This window comes from Corylus avellana, chromosome ca6 (genome assembly GCF_901000735.1).
Source record: "Corylus avellana chromosome ca6, CavTom2PMs-1.0".
In the NCBI taxonomy this organism is placed as follows: domain Eukaryota; kingdom Viridiplantae; phylum Streptophyta; class Magnoliopsida; order Fagales; family Betulaceae; genus Corylus; species Corylus avellana.
The window spans coordinates 928,431-939,711 of record NC_081546.1 but is presented as its reverse complement, the minus strand read 5'-3'; the positions used below and the strand labels follow the sequence as shown (position 1 = coordinate 939,711).

Below are 11,281 nucleotides of genomic sequence, written 5' to 3'. Positions count from 1 at the left end.
TACGGAGAATGGTTCATTAGGCATGTCAAATATATGTATTGTATCGTATCGTATACGATACAAAGAATGGATCATTGGGTTATACATGATAATTGTTGGAGTGTTTTATGGTTGTAAATTTGCTAGCCAGCGATTTTTCTTCATGGTTGAGCTATGAGAGGACTTCCTGTACGACAATGGTGTTCCTGCAAAATAAGGGTAAAATTATAGGGTCTTCAGTTTGGTGCCAAAGACTTTTCGATGCTTAAGTTAGCATCTTTGTTTGTAGATAGAAAATATACGAGAGAGAGAGAGAGAGAGGGAGAGATGAATCTCTAAGTTAGCATCTTTGTTTGTAGATAGAAAATATACGAGAGAGAGAGAGAGAGAGGGAGAGATGAATCTCTGGGAGAGAGAGGGAGAGAGACGTGAGTGACGTCTAGAGAGGGGGAAAAGGATCCTCTCCATTTCAAAATCCCTCCATTTCCTCCATTTAGTGTATTTTGAAGGGTAGTGTTGTCCAAAAATTTTAATGATGGTAGTGCAATAAATACAATACCCTTCAAAATGCACTAAATGGAGGAAATGGAGGGATTTTGAAATGGAGAGGATCCTATTCCGAGAGAGGGAGGCATGAGTTTCCTGGAGTCCCATGGAGAAGGAACTGTAGGAGAGGAAGAAGACTAGCTCCTAGAAAATGTCCTTTCTCCTTTATCCCTAGGTTCAAAAAATTGTATGCACACGTGTCACAAAGTGAGTGGATGATGGCATATTGTAAATAAGTGTAAGCAGTTGAGACCCATAATGAGATATTTTCTCCCCTACAATAATAAATAAATAAATAAATCGTTATATCAATTATGTGGAGTAAAACTCATACTTTCTAGACAATTTCTTTTTAAAACACACACACACACACACGAATCAACTCAATAAGGAAACTTGGACCTGCAGCCTTGAGAACAGCCATCAATATATGTTTAATTTCAGGAAACAGGGTGGAGCATAGTGCGGATAAAACTTCACAGGCTTCTTTCAAATAGCCCCAGTGCTAGAAAGCTTAAGAGCATTGATCAAATCCCAATAAGTCAATCCTAAGTCCTAATCCTAAGGTATTACTTGTTTTTAAGCCACTTAATAAATCTATTAATCTGTACAAACAGGACTAATTTGACCTAAATCAACATTAAACATCCCAGTTAGGCCAGAGAAAATTCTAAGAATTCTTTATATTAAATGTATATTTTGCCCCAGCCAGCTTGCACCCTCATTAAAACTACATGCTAGATAGTAGATTCACATGTTTTAATGATATATGTCAATTTAATAGCATGAATTAAAAGAATTTTGCAATAATCTAACTTAAAGAAAAACTTTGTCTAAAATAAAAGGAAAAATTACAGTTTACTCTCCTAAAGTTGACAGCATTTTTCAATTCAAACACCAAAGTTTTAATTTTTGCAATCCACCCCCACAAAGTTCCAATTTTTTTCAATTCGACCAATATTACCCCTGAATTACTATATTGCCCATAATTTTTATTATTTTATTTTATTTTATTTACAAAAAAAAACAAATTTGGGGGTGCAAAAATGGCCAGATGGACCGAAATTTTTTTATAAATTTTTTTTTTATAAAAAATAAATAAATAAAAATTATGGGCAATATGAAAAGTTTTGGATACAATTGGTTAAATTGTAAAAATTTGAAACTTTGGGAGGTGGATTGTAAAAATTGAAATTTTGGTGTTCAAATTAAAAAATGTTATCAACTTTGAGAAGGTAAACTGTAATTTTTCCAAAATAAAAAGATGAAATGAAATACATTAAATCATGCTCTTCTTTTTATTTGAACCTCTCAGTACTATGCCTTTTAATTTATTCTGTAATAAAAGATGGTCAATAATTAGAGCATTTTTTTTTTGTTTACTAAGAACCTCTGTAGAAGGGAAATAATGACAGTTGATCAATAGCGTGCCTTTCTTTATTTTATCCTTTTCTTTTTCTTGTCATGTCGACCATTAATGGACGACAAATATCTGATTATTGCATGTATGGAACAAGTATAATTCGTTAAGATAATGAAATTAGGTGGCTTACCTTTTTCCTTCTTCTTTCTTTCTTTTCGGATATTCATTACGTCTCTGTTTTGGATGTCACACAAGAGAAACCAAAACCAAAACCAAAACCAAAGAATTGTTCCAGAAAAGTAAGTTTATAAATGCACACAACTAGACGTCTACTTTCACCCAAAAAAGAACAAACCAATGGGTATCATAAACAATATGAAATTCGGTTTTAATCGTGTTAAAACAATACTTATTATAAGTTCTTTTCATAATTTTTGTTCTGATTTTCTGTTAAATTATAATTTATTTTTAAAAAAAATTAAGCTAATAAAAAGTAGTTGAATGAATTATTTTATTAATATTATAACAAATTGGTTGAGACATTTGATCGACGTTAGTTTCAAATCAACATCTATGGTCCAATATATCATAGAGATGTGATGTCATGGTGTTTTGCCAATTGCCATTTGAGAAGACATGTTGGTACACTTATTAGAATAGCAATCAAATGATTGAATCAATAACTTAAGTTTTGAGATAAATAATGATTTAATAATATAATGTTATAATAGAACTTTTGACTTACTCTAATTATTAATTTTTAATTAAATATTTCATGCGTTGGATCTTACTTATTGAGGAGGAGTTTAAACCCGTGAGACGAGGTTTTAAATTGACAAAATATACTTTAACCGCATAAACTACCACCACATTTTCACTTACACCTCCAAGGCCCTCATACTACCATCACGTATAGATTTTTTCCCCTTAGATCTAAATGAAAAAAAAAAAAAAAAAAAAAAAAAGTCACATCTGTTTTTATTACTTCAATTTGAAACTCTTTAGAATCACTTATAAAAGTCTAATCTCATCTAATAAAAAATTAATGAAAAACTTAATATTCACGACTGCCTTTATAATCTCTTAACCCAATGTTAACTATTCATCTTCACGATGTAGGATTAAGAGTATTACAAAACTCCTGTCTCTTATACTTATAAATTCTTGACGTCCTTAAATATTACATAGGATTACTACCCACTATCTAAATAAATAATTCACCTTCTTAATATAATATGAAAGTGAGATGTTAGACTACATTTGGTATATAGTAAAAAGCTTTTGACATGGCATCACCAACACGATAGCATAATATCTAATGGTAGCAATTATGAGTCATGTTTGAGTACCAAACATCCAATTGGGTATATAGACCATGAGCCTATCTATGCTCAACCAATAACCACCTACCTAATAATACTGAGCCAACAACTGGAACCCACCCACCACATTTTTCCCTTTAACTCTGAAATTATAAAAAGGCATCACGTCCAGGTTGTGCTTTGCCCCACCGGCCCACCGCCACCCTTCAATCACTAGTCTTATTTGCACTTTTCTTCAGTGGTGACTCATTGACTCTGTGACTTACGTGGATAATATGGTTAGATGACATCAACTTAGTCAATTAAAGTAAAAATATAAGTTTGAGCTAGCAATTTAAACAACAAAATTACTAATAAAAATCTCTATAGTAATTACACGATCAGTAAAGAAATTGAAATTATTCACACTTAATGCTATCTTCGGAAGCGTTTGGCTTGAGTCAAGTTTTAGTTTCGTATCCAGACATAAAGAATATTATTTGTTCTAACAACAACACTAAGTCCGGTTTCAACTAAAACTAGACCCAATTCAAATCCAAATGTTTAACATGTGAGATAGATAAAATGTTAGGTGGAGGAGGACTATACCCATAACCCAGTTGAGATTCTTTTATCACAATTGTGGGAAATAAATCACATGATTCATGAAATTGGACCACTACTATGAACAGTACCCAACGATATAAACAATGGAATTGTTTAAAATCAGGAAGTAAAGTCTATGTTTCAGATTTTAGGGTTTTGGATTGGACCACTTAATATCTGAACAGAAAGAATAAGATAAAGGAGGGGTATAACCCTAATGTGAAAAAGAGAAAATGATCAGTGGCAAAGAAAAATCCAAATTAATTCACATGATTCATGACATTGGTCATATTTTCTTGTTTTGGACCACTAAATGGTTGGACATAATAACGCCCACAACTTAGTTGATCATAACTTTGTGGTGGGGAATGACATCGACCAATCATCTAAGAAACAAACAGAACAAGAGAGTGATGTATGGGTTCTTTAATTTCTTTTTATAAATTTCTAATTATAAATTGATGTGCCATTTTTTTTTTTTTTTTTTTTATCTAATACATTATCTCTCCTCTTAATAAAGAATAAAGAATTATTGAGAAAAATATTTAAATAGAATAGTAAAAATATTAAAATAGAAAGCTAGGACGTAGGTAGGTAGGTGTTTTGAAAAATTAAGTAGTTAAAGTAAAAAAAATAAAAAATAAAAAATAAATAAAAATAATAGTTATCTTTTTAAGCAATTGAGAGCAAATTTACTAATTCCAATGTAAATGTTGTTCTAAACCATTAATTTCATTCAGGTTGTGCCCATGACATTTATGTAAGCTATTCTATGAGTTTTATAAAAAAAAAAAAAAAAAATTGAAATACTACTTAATTAGCATTCTCCTAATATTTTTTTAAACATTTTTAAATGAATTGACATGCTTAGTTAATTATTGGTGTGAATAAATGGAACATGCCAACTTAACTGAGATGGCATTTCTCGTAGGAAAATTGCCGGAAAAGCTCAACAACTATAACCATTTTTCCAAAATAAAATATTGCACCAACAAGAACTTAGCTATCGCCGCGTGTCAACATCCGAGTGGTGGAGGCTTCACAAACCTGACCACCACAAAATTTGGGACCAGACCTTTCCGACCTTACCCACCATATCATGTATTATAGGATCAGATCCTCTGTGTCTCTGTGAGCATATGCCGCTATGAGTCAGAGCCCCATAGTCACTCACTACATCATACCCTCGACGCTGACTCAGCCATCCCAATCCTATTCTTGTTCCAAAAAGGCCGCATGCCATTTCTGACGTGTCGCCAAGAATTCTATTCTACTAAGCCAATCGTTATCCTGCACGTCACCGTGCAGAAGCCTCGAAGCATTTTCATTTCCCTTTTAAAAGCCCACGCCCTCTACTGTCTCAAGCCTCCACTTCTTCACCTACCTCTCTCAACACTACCATTTTTCTCTGCCCCAAAACTCTGTCGTTTTGATGGAAGTCGCGGTGATATTCAACAGGCTGGACGATTTCGAGGTCTCCCTGCAAAACCCATCGCTGCTTTCTCGGGTTATTTTGCTCTCCAAATGGGGCGCGTTGATTCTTGCACTGGTCGCGTCTCTGGGCACCATAGTGAACAGATTCAAGGTTTTGATCGTCAAGCTCCGGAGACAGAAGTCGATAGCTAAAGAGCCTCTTTTGAAGTTCGCCAACGATGATGATTTTGACAGCGAAGACGAAACTTGTTCCTCATCGTCATCTTCTTTCGGAGATGACCAAGAAGAAGAAGATGATGATGATGATGACGACGACGACGACAAACCCGAATGGGATCGTTGCCGATCTACGGATGAAGATTTCCGGGTGGCCGGTGGGTCGGGTCGATACGCGGAAGGCGAAGGGCATAATCGTAAAAATAAGTTCCGGCGACGGTTCTCGTGGGCGGACTTCGCCGGCGGCGGGAGCGTCGTGAAGCTCTGGGACCATCTGGGGTTAGGGTTGGACTTCGATGTCGACGATGACTCGTCGGAAAGTTTGATCTCCGTCTATGACACCAACAAAGAGAAGGGAATTTGCTCCCATATTGGCGGCAAACGACTCTTTCCGACGGTGTCAACGTCGTCCTCCCCGCCGATGATATTGACGGCGGCGAGGGCTAGCTGTTCCGGGGGCGTGTCGCTGCGCGTGTGGGACACACGCGTCCGGTGTCGAATACCGGCAATACTCGCCGAGTGGACCCGGCGGCCCCAGCTCGGAAAGATGGTGGGCCATGTCGGATTCGGTGGCGTCGAGAAGCTCTACGTCAGGGATGACACTAACGGTGACCTAACCATTGGAGACGTGAGGAATATTAGCTCGCCATTAGCGAGTTTAACTGGATCCGACGAATATCTCCACGAATGAGTAACGAAGCGGTGCACGGAACTGACTCTGTCGTGACTCGCTGTAAATTCGCTGTTAATTTATCTTGGCTGTGGAAGTGGCCAAAACAACAGAAAATTGTGAAAAAATTAGGGGAGGCCACTTTATAAATATTTATATTTTCTTAGACTTGATAATTTTTTTATTTTTATTTTTCCTTTTTATTCCATCACATATTGCTTGTGATTCAGCAATAGGATCTTTGATTCTTAATGTGGGCAAGTAAATAAAAAAATCATTATTAATAATTCTTTCCTCAAACAAACGTGTTGATTTATGAAGCGTGTGGACTAAGGTTGGTCTTTGCTGATTCGAACAGTGTGAATGTTGAGATAATTTGTTGACAAATTCAAATTAAGGTTAATTTCAACTCCAATTACCAAGAAATTTGAGACACGAATAACGTGCCTTAAATGATAGTTTATCTTTAATTTATCCACGGTAATCTCAAACTTTGGATCAAACCATTTACTTAGAGGTACACAAGCTTGAATGGACTTTGTACAATTTTGGACCAGATTGATGTCATGTGTGGGCAAAAGTTAAATGCTGGGAATTTATTTTACAGTTAAAGAGTTTGCTTTATTGTGTACAAATCATTTAAATATAAGATGTATTATTTAAAATGTTAAATTACATGACAATATATAATTATCAAATAAAATTTCTTTGTTTCAAAGTTGGCATTCCCCGACTGTTTCTTGTAAATCATTTTCTTGAGAACTACTTTGATTTTGTTTTACTCGTGCTCAATTTACTATTAATTCTTTGAGTCATGAATTAAGAATGCCGGCATGCATGACTGTTCATGCATGCCAGGCATTTTTTTTTAATAATTATAATAATAAAATATTATATTTTATTATTATAAAATATCAAATCATCCTGGCGTGATGTTTAACATCACCCTAATTCTTTAGTAACAAGGTTGGTCGGAAATCAAAGTTAAAATTGTTGAAGTCAAAGTGGCTAAGTTTTATAGCTTATACAAATGAATTTTGTTTTTTTAATAAAAAAAAAAAAAAAGCTGATACAGAAATAATAACCAAGCCCCACTCAATTAAAAAGCTCTAAGAATTTAGAGTTACGTGTCCATTAGATAGCTATTACATAATTATGCACTTAGTACACGACGAAACATAGGAAACTCCGTCAAGGGACCACTTTCAAAATATAAACTCCAAAAAATGTAAGACGTCAAATAATTAGAAAAGTCTTTATTAAATAAATATATATTAAAAAGATTTATTTGACTTAACCATCATCGAAAGCTTCTCATTGGAGGCTGGCCCAAACCGACATCACTCCGATGATCTTATTTCTTATTTTTTAAAGTGGCCATGATTCGGTCCAACCGTGTAAAAATTCAGTTCAACATCTGGGCTTTGTCGTGGTTTCAAAATTAAAACTGAATAGCAAAATCAGAAATTCTGGATGCTCCATAACTTTCAGATTTATCTAGTTTTGGGTGGGAATTTGGGCTAAAATTTGGGCCAAGTGTGTGCCTCTTAGATCATTCCAGCCCATGTCCATCTACATCATCAGAACTGGCCACAACTACTGTGTTATTGACATTAATATTCCATCCAATACTAATATTAGTACTAATACTTTGCAACTACCTTCCTCAAAAAGACTGCATGTCGAAGCTCCCTCACTGGCTCCAGGCCGGCGTATCTTTGGTGGTTTTCTTCCTGCTTTGCAGGTGAGGTGACCCAATGTCCCGTCCGACCGAGCAAAGATTTGGTAGCATCATGCATATATATATATATAATACATCTAACCACAAAATTCACTTGCTTGCCATTGCATGCGAGTAACTTAAAATTATGTCTGACAAAAACACCGGGAAGTTTCAAGCACATGATCATGTCATTTTACCGGGGCGTTCACAAATAGAAAACTTCGGTTGACGGAAGGTAATTCTTTTGCTGTGAGACGCAAATCCAAATACGGAATAGGTTAATTCGCAGGCAACTGAATCGTCTATTAACTTGATGAAGTCGATCGGTGAAGTCAAATGGCTTTTCATTTGAGAATTGTGCATGTAGGTTTTTTTTTTTTTTTTTTCTTTTTTTAAATTATTATGGCTAAGATAAGATTCCACTGATAATTAAAAGATTACATAGAGATTTAGCATAATTCAAATTTTACATAATAATTATTTCGTTCTTTTTTTGATAGGTGGGGGAACCCTCAACTCTCCCGTTTCAACCCAGGAGTTTATGGTCCATTAATAAGTAAAGAAGTGCCATATCCTCATAAAGGAATCCAACGATTGGAGGCAAGTTAACCATGTCATTGATTGATCAAGATTAAACTTCATAAATGATTAATCAAATTGGTGCATGTTTTACTACTACCTTGTAGCATTAATTAAACTTTGGTACAAAATGAGATGTGCATCCACTAGCATATACTTGGTGTGCTTTTTAACTAGCAATATATATCATCCTTAATTACGTGCGAATCAAGCTAGAGATTATGGGTCAGAATGATGTATTAATTGGTGTATATATAGAAGAAAGAAGAAGAAGAGGAATACAAAGAGATACATCAAAAGCACTAATTTAACTTATTTATATAGGACATTAATTATTTAGAACCATACAGAGCAGGATCAATCTTCCCTTTGGGTGGCCAACGAATCAATTAAATGATCTTATAATTCACAACGGATGCTATCTAATCGATATCCAAAACCTTGGAGACGTAAAAAAACAAACAGACACAAAAATAATCAGACATTTAAACACCAACCTATGCACAATGCACGCAGCAAATTACTAAAACCCTCTAAATCCATTACACCAAATCCCTCAAATATATATATATATATATCTCAGTATTCTGGTAGCCCTTTCAGAAACTCGAAAACGGACGGTGACATGGAGTTACCCACGTTTGGCGACGCGTACGACGAATCAGGATATCTGTAAACAGGCCGAGGCGAGCAGTAGAAACTGCTCGAATTCGGGGTAAACAAAGGGATATCAGCGAAATATTGATTGGTTTGGTTTTGGTTTTGGTTTAGGTTTAGATTCGGTGACAAAAAGGAGGACGAGCTTCCCTTCCCGCCGCCGCCGCAATTCTCATCGGTGAGAGCCGAAGATGAGTCATTGTCGTCGTGGCTAACAGGCTTCACGTTACGATCATTTCCACCTTCCAAAGACAAGCTCTTAATATCGCTCTTATGGGGTTGATGGTGATGATGATGATCAGGTTGGGCAGTGGGTTCGTCGTCGTTGGGACGAGACACGCCGGTGAGCTTCTGGACGAGAGCCATGAAATCCCGAGCCTGGGTGTGGATGATCTTCGGAGAATGGGTGTATATAATCACCGGTCGCCGCTGTTGCTGCCTGGCCGGAGCGGCGGAGTCAGAAAGTACCGAAGACATTGACGTTGAAGAACTCGAAGATGACTTGTGAATGAAGTGGGATGCCTTGTTGATCTTCAACGGAGACGGACGTGGACCTTTGATGTCCCTCCCTGAATTCCCATCATCATCCACGTGAAATTTTGCAGTGCTCATGCTTAATTACAGATTCTTGGATCCAATACAAAGAAAAAACTGCGCTTCTTCTATATACGTTTTTGTTTGGGGATGAAGAGGAAGGGAAAGAGAGAGGTAGCCGAATATATAGAAGGGTAGTTGGGGAAGGAGAGCCAGCGATTCTGACCGTTGACATATATATATAAAAGAGATTCATCAACGGTTTTAAAATGTAAGGGTCTAGCGGAAAGAAGCTGTTAGACGCTACCATTAGTTGTTCTCTTGGGAGTCTTTGTCGGCTGACAGCGGACGGCGCAGTTGGCGGGAGGGCAAGTTGTTTTATTTATTTTTAAATAGGTGTTGTATATGGTTTTTTTTTTTTTTTTTTTTTCCTTAATTTAGTTGTTTGTTTTCCTTGTTCAAACTTTAGTTATTTATTCTATTTTGTGTCAGTTAATTAGGTTGCTAATTAAACAACATGTCAAGCCAAACCTAAATCTTCGATGTTTGATTTGTTTTGAATCATGCGTAACCAATTAATTAAGAATCGTTTTTAAGATAAACATATTGATAAGTAGTTTTCTTTTAAAATTGGTTAGATGAATTTCTTCTAATTTATCCTATTAAACTAATATATGTTCAAAATATATGTGATATTTATATGCATTTTCACATACACTGATTGAATACATGTCAGTTTAATAAATTAAATTTAAAAAAATTCCAACAGTTTGATTTGAAAGAAAACTTTATTAAATTTGTTAAGCAGTACCTGTAATAGAGTATTGTAGTTAGTTTTTTTATTTTTATTTATTCATTTATTATCTTTCTATCTTTCCCATTTGTTTCCCAGAATATTTAGGCATGAATACAAAAAATAAATAAAAAGAATGGCCAGGAGTGAAGAGTGGGGGAAAGTACAAGGATAATGTGGGTTCAGACCATTTACAGAGTAAAACAATGAGCTTAAAACTTCATAAGTCATAACAAACATGCATAGAATGTGGTGGGCTTGATCCAAATGTAGCATGTGTGTCGTTAAACTTGCAAAATAGTACAAATTTCATATCTCAGCTCCGCTTTCTTGTTTCACTGTATTAAACATAAAGAAATATATATATATCCTAACAATGAAATGACTGTTTTATTAAATGGAGAGAGGGTCTTGTCCTTATGGGGACAACTATTCCTTGAATGCTGGGGATCAAGTCAACTCTTCAAGGCTTGTGGCGCTATTTGACTTTGGATCAAATATGAACACAACTATTCAAACGTGTAGTTTAATTAGATGTCACTAAAGTCAAAGTTTCTGAAGTTTTATATATTATCTTTAATAAATAAGTAGATCAACACCTTAATTAACTTAAAGAATTAAAACAGCTATCCTTGTGTTTAGTAATTAATAAAAAGATAAACAAAGGCAAGTTAAATTTGTATATATGAATTTTTAATCATTTCAAAAGTCAACTGAAGCGAGCTTAGTTGATGCCTTGCGCTTGTTCAAAAATCAGAATATTCTTCGTACGTAGCTAGCAAAAGCATGAGCCGGCGGGGGGGTTAGCGGAAAGCCAAAGCCAGCTTCATAGCCTCCATTCATAAAAAGTCCATTCCTTTAACTGTGATTATGTGTATCT

General features: G+C 35.3%; 2 protein-coding genes across 2 annotated transcripts; one reads left to right on the top strand and one right to left on the bottom strand.

The window, feature by feature from the left end:
* The first annotated feature begins 5,153 nt into the window (after positions 1-5,153).
* On the top strand, positions 5,154-6,394 carry LOC132184696 (uncharacterized). Its single transcript, XM_059598422.1, has one exon. It carries the CDS (start codon positions 5,228-5,230, stop codon positions 6,134-6,136), a length of 909 nt encoding a protein of 302 aa, XP_059454405.1. The 5' UTR covers positions 5,154-5,227; the 3' UTR covers positions 6,137-6,394.
* A 2,396-nt stretch (positions 6,395-8,790) lies between these two features.
* LOC132185926 (VQ motif-containing protein 8, chloroplastic) lies at positions 8,791-9,686 on the bottom strand. Its single transcript, XM_059599741.1, has one exon. It carries the CDS (start codon positions 9,684-9,686, stop codon positions 8,997-8,999), a length of 690 nt encoding a protein of 229 aa, XP_059455724.1. The 3' UTR covers positions 8,791-8,996.
* Between the last annotated feature and the right edge of the window lie 1,595 nt (positions 9,687-11,281).

What these genes read in the sequence shown, in the direction of transcription:
- LOC132185926 (XM_059599741.1), bottom strand. Translation starts at nt 9,686, where the DNA reads ATGAGCACTGCAAAATTTCACGTGGATGATGATGGGAATTCAGGGAGG.
- LOC132184696 (XM_059598422.1), top strand. Translation starts at nt 5,228, where the DNA reads ATGGAAGTCGCGGTGATATTCAACAGGCTGGACGATTTCGAGGTCTCC.